The 20668-nt window shown below is 45.3% G+C and overlaps 1 protein-coding gene across 2 annotated transcripts in view; it reads left to right on the forward strand.

The window, feature by feature from the left end:
• Positions 1 to 20668, forward strand: part of oclnb (occludin b) — a 63870-nt gene that overhangs the window by 5516 nt on the left and 37686 nt on the right. For both annotated transcript variants that reach the window (XM_085989854.1, XM_085989846.1), the window contains exons 3-4: positions 5827 to 6514; positions 7522 to 7683. In XM_085989854.1, coding sequence (XP_085845980.1) covers positions 5827 to 6514; positions 7522 to 7683 — 850 coding nt within the window. The remainder of the gene's footprint in view (positions 1 to 5826; positions 6515 to 7521; positions 7684 to 20668) is intronic.

The raw sequence follows: 20668 nt of genomic DNA on the forward strand, positions 1-20668 counted from the left end.
CATTGCTGTTCCCAGCTCAGCAGGAAATGCTGGGCCCATGCTCACTCCCCAGTATTCCTCTCCCCAGAGCCCCAATCTCCTGACCTCCATTCCCCAGTCTCCCTCTTGACTTCCCCCATCTTTTGACCCCGTCTCCTTCTCCCTCCACCCCCAGTCTGCTGTCATTCTCCAAGCCCCAATCTCCTGTCCCTAGTCCGTGTTCACCCTAGCCCCGCACTCCGTCTCTCTCCCTACCAGATTCCTGACAACCAGCCTATCCGATTTACAGTCACACCCAAATGGGGGCCAGCTCTCTCTGGTGGTGGTGGAAGAGAGGATGTGACATCACCGAGCTGGAGGTGTCCTTGCAGTGGAAACCGGTAATGTCACGGGTGGGGGGTCGGCGCAGCTGAGGCGGAAAACTGAAATCACAACGTTCTCCCGGGCTGCTTGCAGTTGTGCCCAGGAGAGTCATGCCCCATTCCGGGAGACTCCCAGGCAATCCAGTAGGGTTGGCAACCCTACGATACATCGAGGCAAGCCGTCCATCTGTACAAATGCTCTAATTCCATACCCAAGGGTAGGTCAATTGCAGTACTCCTGTAGCTGACCTAGCTAACTGCATAGAACAGGGATTGAAGCTGGGACCATGCTGGTCTGTATGGCTCAGTGCCACACAATGGCGTACATTTACCTACTGAGCTGTCACAAAAATTAAAATATGGATGGTAAAAGGCTTTTATTTTAGTCCGTATGTGTAGACTACGCATCTTTTGTAATGGATTGTTTTTGAAAATGTGTTTTTGATGTGACTTTATTTAATGTACACAACAGCACAGTAAAGTATGGAAAACGTTCAAATTGCCCATTCTCTCATTAGTGTTGCATACTCTATGACGTGCTAGAGTGTCTGTTTCTTGAAGGTTATAAGAAGAAATGTAAACATGCTAATTTCTGCTCCAGCTGCTCTGCATCGGGATAGCAGTTGTGAATGGGAACCTAGGTGGACTTCTCCCCCAACCACAGGCACTGAGGCCAATCTTGGCATCTCGACAGCTGGAGCCAGTTAATTCAGCACAGACTAGGGATTGAAACCACGACCTTCCTGGGTTGTGCGGACATAGGCCTAGAAATTCAGTTGTTTGCGCCAGCCGCTAGCGCCTTAGGAGGAGGAGAAGAGGGGTGCTAAGCGGCTAGTGCCCGGGCGCAGCGCGATCTGCGCCTCTCGCGAACTTCAGTATTTAGCGGCAGCGCAAAACCTTTGCGCGCGCTCAGCTGCGCGCGCAGATCCTGACGTCATTTCATGGTGCAACGCCCTTTGTGCGCCCCAAACCGGAAATTCAGTGGCGCCGGCCTATTGTGCGCCTGGCGCCCCTAGCGACTGGTAGAGGGGAACGGTTCCCAGTCGCTGCGGGGCGTGGGGGGCGCTAATTAAAGGGGACTCCTCCTGCAGTATAAATGGCAGCCATTTTGCACCACTCCTTTGTGAGAGACGGATCTTTGGAGAGAGACAAAGGTAGAGAGCTTTCTGGTTTGGCTCAACACTCCAACACTCGCACAGGTACTTGTGGCTTCAGGCCACAGCTTTGCACTTGTCTTTAACTTTAGAGTCATAGCATTGATTGGAAACATATAATGGGGGCTGCAATGGGTGGAAACGTTGGGCTTCTCCATTGCATTCAGAGGGCTCAGAGACGCCGTGAGAGAGTGCCAGTCATGGCCAGACGGAGAAGGGGCAACAGGCGTCGGCAAAGGAGGCCTTACCCACCCAGGGTATACCGCCAGCAGTTCTCATATCTGAACACGTCTGAGGAGCAGTGTGTTCGGAGGCTGCGATTCAGAAGGGCGGTGGTCACTGAGATCTGCCACCTGCTTCGCGGAGATCTGCAGCCACAGCTGAGGAGCAGGACGTCTCTGTCGGTGGCAGTGAAGGTGACGGTGGCTCTCAACTTCTATGCCACCGGCTCCTTCCAATCCGCTACTGGGGACATTTCCAACACCTCCCAGTTTGCAGTACATTGCTGCATCCACCAGGTGACCAATGCCCTTTTCAGAAGGAGACGTCAGTTCATCTCCTTCCCCATGACCGTTGACGAGCAGCAACAGCGTGCAATGGGCTTTGCAGCATTAGCGGGCTTCCCCATGGTGCAGGGCGCCATTGACTGCATGCATGTGGCTTTGCGGGCACCTCTAGAGAATGCCGAGGATTACCGCAACCGGAAGGGCTACCATTCGCTCAACGTGCAGTTGGTGTGTGACCACAGGCAGCTCATCCTAGCTGTCAATGCCTGCTTTCCAGGCAGCAGCCACAATGCCTTCATCCTGCGGCAGACTTCTGTGGCAGACATGTTCGAGGCCCAGCCTCACCCACGAGGATGGCTTCTCGGGGACAAAGGCTATCCTTTGTGCACCTGGCTGACGACCCCGCTCCGTGCGCCCAGCACCCCTGCTGAAGAGGGATACAATGACAGCCATCAAGCAACCAGGAACATCATTGAGCAAACAATCGGCGTGCTGAAGCAACGGTTCCGCTGTCTAGATCGTTCCGGAGGAGCCCTACAGTACCCGCCTGAGCGAGTTTCCCATTTCGTTGTCGTGTGCTGCATGCTGCACAACCTGGCTATCCGCAGGACTCAGCCACTGCCAGCAGACATTGGAGGACCACCAGAGGAGGAGGAGGAGGAGGAGGAGGACCAGCACAGGAGGGAGGCAGAAAGTGCAAGGGCCGCCCGTCGGCGGCTTATTGAACGTCGGTTCTAGGCCCCCTCTCAGGGAATGGCTTGTGCCAATGGCAGAAGATGAATGTAGCCGCTCCACAAGCCCTCAACCGAGCAGGGCAACCAGGACTTCCAAAAGAAAGCATGGACAGTGCGATTTAAGAATTTTTTTTACTGATACCTCTGTGCCCTTCCCACATGACAAACTAATGGAGAGAAACCCCCCCCCCCCCCAAAAACACAAATACACCAGTCTCAGCCTTTACAAGTAAAACAAATAGACCAGTCTCGGCCTTTAAATATGAAACAAATACACCAGTCTCGGCTTTTATATATGAAACAAATACACCAGTCTCGGCTTTTATAAATAAAACAAAACATTTGGCCACACCTTCTACTTTTTCCCCTGCGAGGGTGATCCGTTTCGCTTCCGTGACTGGCCCCTACCCGCCCTGCAGCTCCTCCTCAATGGGACCCCAGTGGCTGCAGCAAGGCTGGGGGAAGGCTGCTGAGGGTCAGATGGTGAGACGGCAGATGCCCTTGGGGGTCGGCCTGGACCAGCTCTGGGCCTGGAGGGGCCGGCTGCTGACTGCTCCAACTCTGCTTGTGCGGCAGCAGTCTGTCCAACAGCTGGTGGCAGCTGTAATGGAGGAGTGACAGTGTTGGCTGCAGGAATGCTGCCAACCTGACAGATCACAGGCACTCCCTGGTCGGCTGATACATTGGCACGCGCACGGGCCAGCACTGCAGCATGCGCAGCAATCTGCTGAGGCACAGACTGCTGGGCTGCTGCGGCACAGCGAGTGCCCCGGCGATGCCTGGCCGATCCAGCGAGTGTGGCAGCAGTTAGTGCCCATGTGGCCCTGGTCTGTGTCTGCATGACAGCAGCCAGTGAATGCACGGCACGACTGAGCACTTGGCTAGAAGCCGCCTGTGAAGCAGCGAAGTCCTGCTGACTCCTAGCCTGTGCTGCCGCGATGTCCTGCAGACTCCTGGCCTGTGCTGCACTGAATTGTTGCAGACTCCTGGCCTGTGCTGCCCCGAATTCCTGCACACTCCTTGCCAGTGACTCTATGGAGTCAGGCATCCTTGCCACTGCAGCCATGAGCTCAGTGTGCCTGCGCTCAGCCTGGGCGCCCATTTCCGCTAGGAGCCGCACCTCCTCTGCGCTCACCGTAGCAGGACTGGAGGCCGCACTCACCCTCCGGGGAGAAGGCCGCCGAGCTTCCCCACCCCTCCCGCGTTGCTGCAGCCCGCTGGGCCCTGGAGCTTCACTATCCTCCGACCCTTCCCCCTTGCTCCCCTCCAGGGAAGACGTGTCACCATCATGGCCATGGGCTGCCTCGGCTGAGGGTGTCCCTGATGGGCTGGCTTTCTCTTCCTCCTCCTCTATGTCTGACTCGGACACAGTGCCAGCTTGAGGGGCCGCCTCCTCACCTGGCGAGTCACCATCTGAAAGCAGGGAGGCACAAGAGTTGCTTTAGAGTGAGGACAGGGCGGCAGCGAGGGAGGCATGAGTGCTGCTGTGCACTGCATTGGTTCGATAGTGGCAAAGGATGCTGGTGTGAGGCGCAAGTGGAAAGGGAGAGGTCAAAAAGGTGATGACCTTACCATTGGTGCCTAGAACAGGGTCAGCATCTCCAGTGGCGACGGGGCCACTCAGCCGGCCTGCCATGATCCGCTCCACTCGCTGCTCGAGGTCGCTCAGCTGTTTCAGGTCAGGACGGCCTCCCCCGGTCTGTCGCTGCTGTCTTCTGTTATGCGCCAGCTTGGCCTGCAAGAGAAAGGACCGCCTCTAAGTACTGTGTCAAGCCCTGATCTTGCCCACACTGCCTCCCATGTTCGATTAGCCCTGACAGTGTCAAGCCCTGATCTTGCCCGCACTGCTTCCCATGTTCGATTAGCCCTGACAGTGTCAAGCCCTGATCTTGCCCGCACTGCCTCCCATGGTCGAATAGCCCTGACAGTGTCTAAAGTCCTGATTGCGCAACTGCTTTTCATGACAGTCCCATAGCTGCTGGATGAGGGCTGGCCATTAGGGCTTTCAGACCTGATTGGCCATAAAGTGAGGTGCACATGCAGGGATGAGGAGGACACTGGAAAGGGTACTCACCCTGACGACCCGAGTGAGGTCGTTGAATTTTTTCCGGCACTGGGTTGGTGTCCTGCCAACCACGCTGTTGGACGTGACCCGGTTTGCCACATCCCGCCATGCTTTCCGATATTCGGCGGGCAGCGGCCTCCTGCCACCCTCAGGGAAGAGGATATGGCGCCTGCGGTCCACTGCGCCAACCAGCAGCCTCAGGTCACCCTCGCCGAAGCGCTGCGCTCTCTCCCTGGCCTTCTCCATTCTCCTGGGCATGGAGCTGTTCCAGAAGCAGTGTTCAGGCCTTGCCTTAGGGCTGCAGTGTGCAGCGCGTGGCAGCCAAGCAATTCCACCCTCCCCCTTTAAGTGCTGACCGGCGCCTGACTGTCTGCCCTCAATGAGCAACTCGCCGCACCTGCGCTGCGCCCGCCTTTGGTGTTTGCGCCCCGGATCGCCGGCTTAGCGCCTAATGATAGTCGTACATCGCCTGCTTTAGCGCAGCAGCAACCTCTTGGGGCAATGCAACTGAATATCGGCGAAGGTGGCACTAAGTTGCGCCGGGCGCAAAAGTTAGCAAACGCCATGCTGTAGCGCCCCAAACGTGGCTATACTCAATTTCTAGGCCATAGTACATCTGTGTCTAGGAGCAGATAAAAAATGTAATGTATTTCTGTAGAATATTTTTTAAATTCTCAATTTGATCAGTATGTAGTATGATTTTTTAAAAATACAATGGCTGAGTTATTTGACCAGTCCTTTTTTTTATAGTTGGTTAAAGCTCCCAAGTGTTTCCATTTTTATTACAAATGTCTTTATGATGAACAGCAGCTGTATGATGAACAGCAGCTGAACAGACTGGAATGGTCTGTTTTTAAATAGTGAACCTGCTAAACCATTCATCCTCATTGATGGTCCTTGGAATACTATAAAGTTTGTATTCTGATGAAATAATCCTGAGAGCACTTTTGTATAGAATAATGTCCATTTTGTTGTGAACATGTATAAGCTGCATTGCATTAATTTTTTTTTCCTCCCACATTATAGCCACAGTTCAGCCTATGCACCAAGCAAGGATCTATATGATGGCGAGATGCGATCCCAGCCTGCTGGTTCCTATTATCCAGATGAAACACAGCACTTTTACAAATGGTCTTCCCCTCCAGGAATTATCAAAATTTTAGCAGTCCTTATCGTTGTGATGAGCGTCGGAATCTTTGCGTGTGTGGCATCAACTTTACCCTGGGACATGGACTATTACGGAGGAGGGATGGGGGTAGGGAATGGCATGGGATATGGAGGATATGGAGGATATGGGGGAGCTGGTGCGGGCTTTGGATCTGGTACAGGCTATGGATATGGTGCTGGAGTTGGAGCGTATGGATATGGAGGTGGCTACACTGATCCACGAGCTGCTAAAGGTTTCATGATTGCACTAGCTGGTATCAGCTTTATAGGACTTCTGGTTGTCTTTATCGTACTCGTTTCTAGAGCCAGGCTTTCGAGAACAAGGAAGTTTTATTTAATTCTGATCATTGTGTCTGCAGTCATTGGCTTTGTAATGTTTGTGGCTACAATAGTCTACATCATGGGAGTCAACCCAACAGCACAGGCTGCAGGATCAGTATTCTACAATCAGCTACTGACTCTCTGCAACCAGTTCTATATCCCATCCACTTCTGGAGTCTTCACAAATCAATATCTCTATCACTACTGTGTGGTAGAACCACAAGAGGCAAGTATTTGACATGTCTTTCATATGCAACTGATAAATATCCTCAATTAAACTTGTTTTATGTATTTCAATTTTATTTCTGTTGTCTGTGCACTCTAGTACATTAGGATCTAAATAAGTAGAATTATTCTTTGTACTTAGTGAAGTAAAATAGTAAGTAGGATAGCGTCCCAGCACTGTTAAAAGATCCTTTATTTTCAGCACTTGAGGTAAATCATTTTTGCACTAAAACCATTACGAATGAAACATTTTTTAGTGATTTGCAGTTCTCTAAACAGGTAAAATAATTAAAACTTCTGCATATTGCAGCAGCAATCAGTTGTGTTGTTCCAGTAGTATTTAGCAGCTCTGTCTGATATAATTTTAGAGTTAAAGTTTTGGTGCCTCTACAAGCATGAGCTCTGCCTGATGTCTTGGGTGGCTTGGTTTGGACACTCATAAGCATCTCCACAAGCCAGACATCAGGCTGACCAACAAAAAAAAAAAATTGTCCATTGGAAATGTATGTTGTGCAAAAGATGTTATGTTGAAGGGAAAATTCACAGCCAGAATATTTTCCACAAAATTTCCATCTCCAGACAACCATCCCCAGCCAAGCCCTTACCAACAGTTTTGGAGACTGCTAATTGTATACTAACACCAGTTAGTAAACGTGTATCCCCTGTGTGTGCTTAGTATTATTTGGCAGTTCTGATAGGGATTCTTTTAAAATGAGTGAGTGACTTCTCAAACAAAAACACTTGCATGCAAAGTTATGCAGAATTGTTAACACTAATTTCCTACTGAAAATGTGGTTTAAGTAATTAAAATGTTTAAAAAGGTGAACTACTTTTTTATAATAAAAAAGCGTTGATGATAATTTTCCTAAAATAATGAAGCAATTAATACATAGACTGACATTTCCATTTATGTTTTAATATGCTATGGCAGTGCCAGATCAGTATGAGTGTGCCGATGTTGTCCTGGTGACTGTTTGTTTAACTTTTCTTTTTCTGGTCTCTCTCAAGTCCCTTGCCATTGTGATGGGATTCATGATTATAATAGCTTTAGGTCTAATCATCTTCTTTGCCTATAAAACACGAAGCAAGATCACAAGATATGGTAAAGAAAACATCCTGTGGGATAAGATTCGCATGGGGCTGGAGACGGCTCCTAATGTCGAAGAATGGGTAAGTTTCTCTGGGCATTCGTTATAAAGTGGATAAATTAGCTGCGCAAATAGATGTAAACGGATATGATGTAATTGGGATTACGGAGACATGGCTCCAGGGTGACCAAGGCTGGGAATTCAACATCCAGGGGTATTCAATATTCAGGAAGGACAGGCAAAAAGGAAAAGGCGGTGGGGTAGCATTGCTGGTTAAAGAGGGGATTAACACAATAGTAAGGAAGGATATTGGCTCCAATGATGTGGAATCTGTATGGGTAGAGCTGAGAAATACCAAGGGGCAGAAAGCGTTAGTGGGAGTTGTATACAGACCCCCAAACAGTAATGCTGAGGTTGGGGATGGCATTAAACGGGAAATTAGAGATGCGTGCAATAAGGGCACAGCAGTTATCATGGATGACTTTATATATAGATTGGTCTAACCAAATTAGTAACAATACTGTGGAAGAGGAATTCCTAGAGTGTATACGGGGTGGTTTCCTGGACCAATATGTCGAGGAACCAACTAGAGATCAGGCCATCTTAGACTGGGTATTATGTAATGAGAGAGGATTAATTAGCAATCTTGTTGTGCGAGGCCCCTTGGGTCGGAGCGATCATAATATGATAGAATTCTTCATTAAGATGGAGAGTGAAGTAGTTGATTCAGAGACTTGGGTACTGAATTTAAATAAAGGAAACTATGATGGTATGAGGCGCGAGTTGGCTAGGATGGATTGGGGAATGTTACTTAAAGGGTTGACGGTGAATAGGCAATGGCAAACATTTAAAGATCGCATGGATGAACTACAGAATTTGTTCACCCCTGTTTGGCATAAAAATAAAACAAAAAAGGTGACTCAACATTGGCTAACAAGGGAAATGAGGGATAGCATAAGATGCAAGGAGAGGACACATAAATTGGCCAGAAAAAGTAGCAAACCTGAGGATTGGGAGCAGTTTAGGATTCAGCAAAGGAGGACAAAGGGGTTAATTAAGAGGGGGAATAGAGTATGAGCGTAAGCTTACAGGGAACATAAAAACTGACTGTAAAAGCTTCTATAGATATGTGAAGAGAAAAAGATTGGTAAAGTCAAGCATAGGTCCCTTGCAGTCAGAATCAGGGATATTTATAATGGGGAACAAAGACATGGCAGAACAATTAAATACATACTTTGGCTCTGTCTTCACAAAGGAGGACACAAATAAACTCCCAGAGATGTCGGGGAACATAGGGTCTAATGAGAGGAAGGAACTGAATGAAATCAGTATTTGTAGAGAAATGGTGTTAGGGAAATTGACGGGATTGAAGGCCGATAAATCCCCAGGGCCTGATCATCTACATCCTAGGGTACTTAAGGAAGTGGCCCTAGAAATAGTAGATGCATTGTTGGTCATCTTCCAAAATTCGATAGACTCTGGAACAGTTCCCATGGATTGGAGGGTAGCTAATGTAACCCCACTATTTATTTAAAAAAGGTGGTAGAGAGAAAACGGGGAATTATAGACCGGTAAGCCTGACATCGATAGTGGGGAAAATGCTAGAGTCCATTATAAAAGATGTAATAGCAGAGCACTTGGAAAACAGTGACAGGATGGACTTACAAAAGGTAAATCCTGCTTGACTAATCTACTGGAATTTTTTGGGGCTGTAACTGGTAGACTAGATAAGGGAGAACCAGTGGATGTGGTGTATTTGGACTTTCAGAAGGCTTTCGATAAGGTCCCACATAAGAGATTAGCGTGTAAATTTAAAGCACATGGGATTGGGGGTAAGGTACTGACTTGGATAGAAAACTGGTTGGCAGACAGGAAGCAAAGAGTTGGAATAAACAGGTCTTTTTCCGAGTGGAAGGCAGTGACTAGTGGGGTACCGCAGGGATCGGTGCTAGGACCCCAGTTATTCACAATATATATTAATATTCTAGACGAGGGAACTAGATGTAATATCTCCAAGTTTGCAGATGACACAAAGCTGAGTGGGCGTGTGTGCTGTGAGGAAAATGCAGAGAAACTCCAGTACGATTTGGACAGGTTGGGCGATATGGCAGATGCAGTATAAAGTAGATAAATGCGAGGTTATCCACTTTGGTGGCAAAAACAGGAAGGCAGATTATTATCTGAACGGCAATAGATTGGGAGAAGGGGAAGTGCAACGAGACCTGGGTGGGAGAAGGGGAAGTGCAACGAGACCTGGGTGTCCTTGTGCACCAGTCGCTGAAGGTAAGCATGCAGGTGCAGCAGGCGGTTAAGAAGGCAAATGGTATGCTGGTCTTCATAGCGAGAGGATTTGAATACAGGAGAGAGGATGTCTTGCTGCAGTTGTACAGGGCCTTGGTGAGACCACACCTTCAGTATTGTGTGCAGTTTTGGTCACCTTACCTGAGGAAGGATGTTCTTGCCATGGACGGAGTGCAGCGAAGATTCACCAGACTGATACCTGGGATGGCAGGAATGATGTATGAAGAGAGATTGGGTCGATTAGGCTTATACTCGCTGGAGTTTAGAAGAATGAGAGGGGATCTCATCGAAACTTATAAAATTCTAACAGGACTAGACAGACTAGATGCAGGAAGGCTGTTCCCGATGGCGGGGAGTCCGGAACCAGGGGTCACAGTCTAAGGATAAGGGGTAAGCCATTTAGGACTGAGATGAGGAGGAATTTCTTCTCCCAGAGAGTGGTGAACCTGTGGAATTCTCTACCACAGAAGACAGTTGAGGCCAATTCATTAAATATATTCAAGAAGGAGTTGGATATATTTCTTAAGGCTAAGGGGATCAAGAGATATGGGGAGAAAGCAGGGACAGGGTACTGAATTTGGATGATCAGCCATGATCTCATTGAATGGCGGAACAGGCTCGAGGGGCCGAATGGCCTAATCCTGCTCCTATCTTCTATGTTTCTGTGTCATACATGTTGCGAATGGAAGTTGATTGCAGGAAATTTCATCTTTTGGTGCAGCAAAATTCCATTGTTCTTCTAGTTCTAATAAAACCTTGCTAGTATTTCAAAATATTTAAATGATTGAGAAATAAAAAGTTTTCCCATTTTTAAAATTTTTTTCTGTAGAAAATGTGAAGAGCTACCTTATAGCAGTCATTAGTCCATCCACTGTATGGTCCTGCATTATAAACAGGCTAGAAAGGAACAGTCTCTGTAAATGTTATGGATTCAGGATTTCACAAATCATGTCTTCCTATATTTTTTACTATTCCTATATTTTTTACTACAGTAGATATGCAAATAGTTATGCCGAACTGGATTAAACTGTTTCCTTGTATAATTATATTCCACTTTCCTGTTTCGGGAACATACATACCATAACACACTTGCTACCAAATTCATGTAGAACCAGTAATTTCAATTTTTTTTTTCTTTGGTGCCTTAATACCATAGTGGTCCTGTCGAAGTCTCGACTCCCTAGTAAGACTCTTAAACACAAAGTATCGTTAAAGACAGGCTTTATTTGCTTGCAAGGGAAGAGTTGTGTAGACAAGGGCTACATCAGACCTCTTCAAAGTAATACAGAAATTGTAACATATTTATACAGTAAAAAGCAAAACAGGCTTTCTATGCCACATGACATAGTATTGAATCATAACTGATTACAAAGGCACAGACCTTGCGAATTATTGAAACAACGTATTCCGGGCTGCGTTAGAATAACGAACGGAAATACCTTGGGATAAGATTAACTAATCCTTTATTATGGGATCTCTCTGTTCCCTCTGTTCTCTCACTGTACCAACTGGACCCGTGGGCCAATATTTACCTTATCATGTCCTTGGCTGTTTGGTAACTGAGGCTCCTTGTTAAGCTTGTCACAGATAAGGAGTATGTATGTCTCATCCCCTTGCCTTTAGTGGATCATGCTGTCGGCCATTTGAGTTTTTATTCTACGCCTAGGAAGCCATTTTGTGTCTAAGTGAGAAACTGTACTTCCACATTCTTCCCTTTTGTCCTTACTAGGACAACATAACTGAAATTAACCTCTTCTTATCGGTCCTCATACTAAATTTAGATTTTAGCCAAGGATACCGACTTCTTTTCCGTTTGGAACCACCCCGGGATTTACCTGTATTGATGGTTGACCTTGTTTAAGATCGTCTTTCTTCTCTGTCTATTCTTAGTGTTTGGGCGTGTGTTTTTGTAGGGTTTAATTATGTTTGATTTGATTTCGGGTTTATGTCTTTGTATTTCTGCAGCTTATATTAGCCTGCAGTGTTCTAATTTCCCTGCAGCTTATATTAGCCTGCAGTTCTAGTGCCACTATGCACTTTCTAAAAGACAGGGAACAGCAGCTTATAGAGGAGGACTAATTCATGGCCCACACAGTTTATAACTAACCTGTGGGGTTCTCCTAAGCACAAGTGCTTCTATGTAAGCCCCCAAAGTGCGGACCAAATGATATACAAAGTCGACGACACTGGCTTGTTGTTGAAGGGAGTCCTCTCTCTTTTTCCTAGCCTGCAGTTCCCATTTGAAATGGAAAATGTGTTTTGCAGAAAGAGGAGAGCATGTGGAATATATATATATATGTATATATTTGTCTAAGTTTTCTAATCCCTATAATTGTATTTTATTCAATCGTTTCAGTTCCTCATCCAGGGGACCATTCTTTTCCTCTACTGACCTTACTTCTCTCTGTATCATCATATTCATCGTAGGCAAGACTGCCTTGCCCAACCTATTGCAACAACACCTAATCGTTGTGACAAACACAGCAATGCATACAATCAGGGCTATTACTATTACCAGTCCATGCAATAATATCTGTCCTACTGATCCCAGCCATCCTCCCAATATCCAGTCAGCCCAGCCTTGGTTCTTTGGGTTTTCATACTGACTTACTGCGTCTAGCATATTCGTAAGACATGTACAAAAAAGTATTCACGTGTAATTCTCGTTTCTTTCGGGATCTTTCCCCATCTCCTTGGCATATTAGACTCAGTAGTCCGATTAGTATACAAAATATAAGTAACGTCTTCATTGTTAGAGTCTTTCAAAATTCAATTGTCTCTATTCGGTGCCTTCTTGCAGTGGGATGTGTGAATCCAGGAAGATCTTTCCTTGACTTTTACGGCTGTGTTTGTAGTCAGGAGCACTTGATATGGTCCTTCGAAGCGTGGTTGCAGACCGTTCTTTCTTTTAAAAACCTTCACGTAGACGTCATCTCCTGGTTCCAAGTCGTGGCACTTTCCCTCTGCTGGACTCGTTTGAGCTTCCTTTACCTGTTGGTGAAAGCTGGAAATACATTTAGTTAATGCGATGCAATAGTTTAGCATAGCCTCATCCATTTTATGAATGTCCATTTGTTTCACCGTAAATGGTGCCGAAAATGGCAGTCTTAGGGGTCGTCCCATAACAATCTCATGTGGAGACAGTCCATTGGTCCTGTTAGTTGCTGCTCGCATTATCATCAATGCTAAGGGTAATAGTTCGACCCATTTAAGTCCGGTTTCATTGCAAAGTTTAGAAAGTTTATTCTTCAGCACTCCATTATGTCTTTCCACCAGTCCTGCGGATTGTGGATGATAACTGCAGTGAAGATGCTGGTTAATCTGCAAAGCTTTACATAGTTCTTTTATAATTGCTCCAGTGAAATGCGATCCTCTGTCGCTTGAAAGCTGCATAGGTATTCCAAACCTTGGTATGATTTCTTTTAACAAGCACTTTGCTACTGTTACAGCATCATTCTTTTTACATGGGAAAGCTTCAACCCATCTTGAAAACATATCTATAATTACTAACACATACTTAAATCCTAAACATGGAGGTAATTCAATAAAATCCATTTGTAAATGTACAAAAGGGCCTGATGGATTTGGGTGGGAGGCAGCCTGTACTTTCTCTGTCTTGCCTGGATTCATTTCCTGGCAAATGGTGCACCTTTCACTAATTTGTTTTGCAGTTGCCGAAATACCTGGTGCATACCATATTTGATTAATATAGTCTGCCATCCCCCCTTTGCCCGCATGCGTGAACACATGAACGCATCGGGCAATCCATGGGAGTAAAGATTTAGGCGCCACCATGCGGCCGTCATGGTGAACCCATACCCCTTCAGGCGTTTTAAAGCAAGAATCCCTTGCCCAAGCTAACACTTCGTCCGGGTTAGCCTGTGACTGAAAGGCTAAAACATCATTAATAGAAGGTGGGTCATTATCTGATTTTTGTTGACGCATAACAAAGGCTGAGACCAGTGGCCCTGTATCTGACAGAGTGGCTGATTTAGCAGCTCTATCTGATCGCTCGTTACCCAAGGATATCTGATCCTGACTACCTATATGAGCCTGACATTTAATAACTGAAATCTTAGTGGGACACACTAGAGCCTTTAAAAGATTATTGATTTGCTCAGCATTCTCAATAGTTGATCCTGAGGAAGTTAGAAACCCCCTTAATTTCCAGATCTGTCCATAATCGTGAGCAACTCCAAAAGTATACCTGGAGTCGGTATAAATGTTAACAGTTTGATCAGTAGCCAATATACAAGCTCTGGTAAGAGCGAAGAGTTCTGCTTGTTGCGCTGAAAAGGATTGAGGTAGTGAGAGTGCCTCCACAATCGAGTGATCATCTGATATGGCATATCCAGCCCTAGGTGATCCCTTGTCATCCCTAAGGGCTGACCCGTCTACGTAGTACGTTAAGTCACTATTGGAGATAGGAGTTTCTGATAAATTTGTTCGGGGCTTAGTCACCAATTGGGTGATCATTTCGCAGCAATGTGGAGTTCCGTCTTCTTCTGTGGGTAGCAGCGTGGCTGGATTCAAGGCCGAACATCTTTGAATTAGGAGATTAGAGTTGGATAATAACTCAACCTCATATTTACTGCTACGGGCTGACGTTAGATGCTGAGTGGCGTATTTTGATAACAGAACTTCCACTGAATGTGGTACAAACAAAACAGTTCGGTGATTAAGCGTGATGCCTTGAGCCTGTTGTACAGCGTAATAGGCAGCAGTTAGAATTGGCAGGCATCCAGGCAGGCCGCATGCAACGGGATCCAATTGAGTAACTGTCTTTTATAGTCGTGTCTTTTCCCGTGCCTTCATAAAAAAGCAGTGCAATGCAGATTCATGTGCCAGCTGTTCTTGTAAAAGGCACATAGTACATCTATCGGTCGGAACGTGTATCTGCAGTCCCTTTTCTGAACAAATTATTGTTGCCTGCATTTTGCACAACAAGTCTCTCCCTAAAAGGTTCATGGGGGCGTCGTCTGATAACAAAAAAGCATGTTGGCCAGAAAAATTATCTGCTCGTATTTGTAACGGTTGTGACCATGTCAGAGTCTGTGAGACACCAGAAAGTCCTATGCAGGTAACATCCTTGTCAGTGCATGGAATTCCTGTAGCGTATTGTTTTGTCAATAGTGAGGTTGTGGCTCCTGTGTCGACGAGAAAAGGGACTTTCTTGCCTTACATATTTATGGATAGATAGGGCTCATCTCTAGAATTTAGTGATACTAAGGGTAACTGCAGGAGGTGGGTAACGTCTGAGGCTGCGTCTCTGCGTCATGCTGAATAATTTTACACTGGCATTCCGGATTGTCCTTCCGTAATCTGACCTCCCCAAGGATCCCCTGTTGTAAAGCCTGCTTGTGGACGAGTGTGAACCTGGGCTTGGGTATTTGTATTTACTGGGGCACCTCCCCAGCCTTGATTTTGCTGTTTGGGGAACGGGCAATTGGACTTCCAGTGTCCGATCTGACCACAGTTAAAACACGGAGAGTTTGTGCCTCTTCCGTTCCACTGGCCTCTGCCAGTCCCTCCTCTACTATTTCCTCTAAATCCGCCTCTGTTATATCCTCTACCTCGTCCCCTGTTCTGACCCTGGTAGTAAATAGTAGTCGGGGCTGGAGAAGCTGCCTGCTCCATTAACAAAGAAATTTTACTCTGATCTTTATTCCTTTCCTGTATTCCTTTCAAGATTTGTGTCAATTCAGGAATGGTTTTATGTCTCCAGTCAAGGCAAACTAAAGTCAACGGTTCCTTAAGTTCTGTTCTGAGGCTGTTTACAAGGGCGTTAATTAAAGGGATTTGGTAATTTTAATAATTTTGTCATACCCGAATGCTGTCCCATAACTGCTTCTATTCTTTCTATATAATCCTCAACGTCTTCATCCCTTTTCTGAGTTGTCTCAATTATCTTATCTAGTGTTGATTATATTCTCCTGACTTACAGCACTGGGGTCGGGTGATTCACCAGCTGCTGCGGCTGGTTGTTGTGCTTCGTAGTCAGGAGGCGGGGCTGGTCTTCTGAACCATCCCTCATCCTCGTCATTACTGGAATGAGTCGTGGGAATGGGAGGATATTCACAAGGAGGGGCGGTAGGCTTCGGGTTTTGTCTTAAAGGCATTAGCGTAACCTTTTCTTGTTTAATCAATTTATTCATTAGATCTTTTTTTCTTATTTTTGTTCTCAATTTTGCTAGTTAATATGCTGCGTTCCTTACGTTTTTCTGCTTCCCTTTTCCAGTCTGAGAAGGCAGACCAATTTACTGATTTTGCACCCCTCCTATGTGGGTCTCTGCCTGCTAGGCAGTTTTCTAGACACGTGATTCTATCTAGATTGAATGTACCATCCAAGGGGAAAGGGTGTCTGTCTTTCTTTGTCCATTTAGCCCACTTAGGTAAATCATTTGTAGATATCTGACCATAGTAGGTAAAGACATAAGAAGCGGGAGTTCCCTTTTCTGGGATCTTGCTCTGTGCAGCTCCCATCTTAGTTTGTTTGGTGTTTTTTTTTAAACTAGGCTCTCTTCTTCTAGATCGCAAGTTTCACCCCTTACCCCCTTACGACTATTGCTGACTGTCCAAAGGACCACAAGTGATGAAAAATAACAAGTAATAACAACAGTCAAAGAAATGACAAGTAATGCAGCTGCCCAAACAGGCAAACAGATCAAATATTCAGACATTTATCTTATACTTTAAACTAAACAAATAGTCAATTCTCAGTTTGCGTTATACGCCACTACAAACTGAGTCCTTAACGTTTAACTTATACTTTATGTGAGAGTTTTCTGTCTTAATGCCGTCAATAGTCAACAAAAAAAATGGAAAACAATAGAATCCTTATGCTTTAATGCGAGGGGCTTGAACCCTCGTAGAAGGTATCTCAACGGAGAAAAATCCTGAACCTGATAATACAGATCTTAAAAAATTACAGTGACAATTCTCAAACGATATTTTCTGCCGCGGGACTCAGCCCCGGCTCAAGGGACCCACCCTTGATCAAGGGACCCACCCTTGATACTGCAGTTTGAACTTGGTACCTTATGGGACTCAGCCCTGTCGACTTTCCTCTTGCCTTCTTTGCCCGATACTTTTTTCTTTAAAGACTTGAGTTGTCAGTATTCTCCTCCTTTCAGTGGTCAACAATAAAAGAAGCAAAAGTTACAGGATTCAACTCAAGTCTAAAACATGAGTCTTAACTAGATCGCAGTACTCCCGTCGGAAGAAACAGACCACACCAACTTAATATCTAATGAGAAATCCTTTTATGTGATAAAGCATCACTGTGGCCATTCAGGATCTGTCATTAGAGATTCACGATGCCCTTGTCCGTGACTTACCGAAAGGCAGCAAGCGATCTCGGTGGAACCTCCAAGTAACTGTCGAAGTCTCGACTCCCTAGTAAGACTCTTAAACACAAAGTATCGTTAAAGACAGGCTTTATTTGCTTGCAAGGGAAGAGTTGTGTAGACAAGGGCTACATCAGACCTCTTCAAAGTAATACAGAAATTGTAACATATTTATACAGTAAAAAGCAAAACAGGCTTTCTATGCCACATGACATAGTATTGAATCATAACTGATTACAAAGGCACAGACCTTGCGAATTATTGAAACAACGTATTCCGGGCTGCGTTAGAATAACGAACAGAAATACCTTGGGATAAGATTAACTAATCCTTTATTATGGGATCTCTCTGTTCCCTCTGTTCTCTCACTGTACCAACTGGACCCGTGGGCCGATATTTACCTTATCATGTCCTTGGCTGTTTGTTTGGTAACTGAGGCTCCTTGTTAAGCTTGTCACAGATAAGGAGTATGTATGTCTCATCCCCTTGCCTTTAGTGGATCATGCTGTCGGCCATTTGAGTTTTTATTCTATGCCTAGGAAGCCATTTTGTGTCTAAGTGAGAAACTGTACTTCCACAGTCCCTTGTTATGATTGATTACACCACTTTGTGGAAATATAAATGCATAGAGGAAGACTTATTCCTCCCAATTTGTAAGTGGTTTTCAGATGGCCAGTGTGGCAGTACAACAACTTGCAAACTATAGAGCTCCTTGCATAGAGAGAAACATCTTGGTGCATTTTACAGGACAGTGGACAAAAGTGGAGACTGAGTAGGAAGAATAAAGGAAAAAGATGAAGGGAAGGCATGATCCAAGATAAGGGTGCTTTAGAGGCTTTGGGAAGTGGGGAGGGAAATTGAGGGAGTTGCAGAGGACAGGAGCACAGTGGCTGAAGGAGTAGCTGCCAATGATAGAGCAAGAAATAAGAACTAGGTCAATGTTAGAGGAATGGTTGCTGTGTTGGGACATGCAGCTGGAGGAGATCACTGAGGCCAGTGATGGATTTGAAGGTTGGAACAAGGATCTTGAAGAAATCAATTTGCTGAGCTAGTCATGCTTAGCATGCATATGGGTTGTTCTGTTCTGTGGAGTTGTTTGTAGGGGGTGGAAGCAGGGAGTCCACAAGAAGAGTATTCAATTTTTTTTGGAAATACAACTTTCACAGTTTTTCCTCCGTCATCTCCCTCACCCCCCACCCTTTACGCTGAACCTGGCCTGTTTTATGATTTGAGAGTGCATTCACCAAGAACTGGTGCTACCTAGTAGTCAGTTAGCGCAAAGTCATAATCACAGCTCTGATACTCTAGGGCCTTCCCCAGGGTTCAGCAGGCAAACTGGGTGGAGGGAAGAAAGTCTGTACAGGCTGGAACACTGAATAAGCATTGCTGGCCTGTATGGACAGACTGAGAAGTCAGCCTTGTAGCTGTCAGTATAAAATAGAAGACCCAATCCAAGTATCAACGGCTGCATGTATTTATCTCAGGTAATTTCTCCCAGTGGGTGTCTTGGTGCCTCCAGTGGCACTGACATAGAGTTAAAAATATTTACATGTTGTTTTAACTAAGAACTACAGTGGAATTTCAGCAACAATCTAAACTGGAATGTCAACATTTACTCTGAGCACTATAAATGAAATGTGTGGTATATTTCTGCAACTTTACTGTTCAGCGTCAGAAATATACAGAGCTTTTAAAAAAAATTTTTGTAGATCTTGCAGTAAAGGGATTTTTATCTTTAAAGTTATTACTAGTACTTGTTGTTAAACTTCACATCAAATAGGATGAAGAAGTAATGCTTGAGGTCATACTTATTGATATCAAACATGGTTAACTGTGACTTAGTTTACAATGGTTTATTTGCAGGATCTTTTGTCCTTTTATGGTTATGTTGAAGGTTTCTACGGTTACATATTGGTTCCTTAGCATGCATAATCCTTGCACCAATTTACATTGATGAAGTTTGGATAGAATACATAAATACCATGGCTCACTGAATTGAGCCATATAAATTAGCTTGACCCTCAATCAGGGCAATCATAGGGATGGTACAGTTGGCCTCATTGCCCTCAGTTAGGGAGAAGAAAAATCAGCTGACATTCTCGATGTTCATTGATATCTGACCATCCCTGCTGGAAGTGTGTGAGTGTGACAATCTGATGAGGACAGTTAGAGCTGCTATTAAGCTTCACACATGAAATAATAAATAAAAAGAGAAAATGCTAGAAATACTCAGCAGGTCAGGCAGCAGTTGTGGAAAGAGAAACAGAGTTAACGTTTCAGGTCAATGACACTTTAAATATTGACCACTTGGGCAAGAGGTTGAATTGTACCATAGCATAGATTATGACCGAAAGTAAAGTCTTGAGAAGAAAAGTGTGAACAATAACGTGTGACCTGTGGCTGCTGAAGCTCTTCTACTTGAGTTCATTCATGGTTTTCACACTAAACATTTGAAGTCGTTCATGTTTATAAAATAAAAAAGTGCAAGAACACTCTTTTGAAAGCTCTGGGTAAATGCATTGTATGGGTTTATAGCCAAAACAGTAGCGTACATGTGGAGAAAGTCTCACTCAAACTATATTGGGTCTGATCAGACCACATCTAAAGGAAGAAATACAGATAAGAGCCGTGAGTGATCCCTTGTATCAGTGGACGGAGTTAAGGGAAGACTGAAGCACCTTGAGTTCTTTGGCCCTGAAAAATGTCCAAAAAGTGACGACCTGGAAGTATTTAGTAAATGGCACAGGACAAATTGAACAATGACAGTAGGGAAAAGAGAATGCAGAATGAAACTATTTAAAAGGCGACTGAATGTCTGGAAGTTCTTTGCAAAAAGTGGACTTCTGATTAAAGTAGTGGGGACAAAACCCTGGAATCTGGAACAGTGGTGAGAGAAAGAGACTATAGGGTCTTTCTGGATAAATGAGCTAAGGTGGACTGAATGGTATATAGAGCAAGATGATTTTGAGTTTGATTCTTGGTTCGCTGATCTCAGCTGGGCCATTTTGAACTCAGTATTCCCAGACTAGTGAAGGGAAAATTTCAGCTAGGTATCCTGATCACTATATCTAGTAAACCCTGCTAAAATCTACAGGTGTGATGGCTGGTGAGGATGGGATAGCTGCAGTGATCCCCATTTTGTGGAGAGTTTATCATCCTTGTGTTTAAATCCCATCATGGCCCAGCCCCTCCCTATCACTGTAACCTCCAGTCCTATAGCTCCCCACCCCCCCCCCCCCCGAGAACTCTGTGTTCCTTCAGCTTTGACCTCTTCTGTATTCCCCACACCCTGTGCCCTACCATTGGCAGCTGTGTGTTCAGCAGTATAGGCCCTGCATTCTGGAATTCCCTCCATAAACTTCTCCAAATTTCCACCTCCTTTAAGACCCTCTTTAAAACCCACCTCTTTGACCAAACTTT

The sequence above is a fragment of the Somniosus microcephalus genome, chromosome 1, assembly GCF_052327205.1.
Source record: "Somniosus microcephalus isolate GS21.2 chromosome 1, FLI_Smic_1.0, whole genome shotgun sequence".
In the NCBI taxonomy this organism is placed as follows: Eukaryota; Metazoa; Chordata; class Chondrichthyes; order Squaliformes; family Somniosidae; genus Somniosus; species Somniosus microcephalus.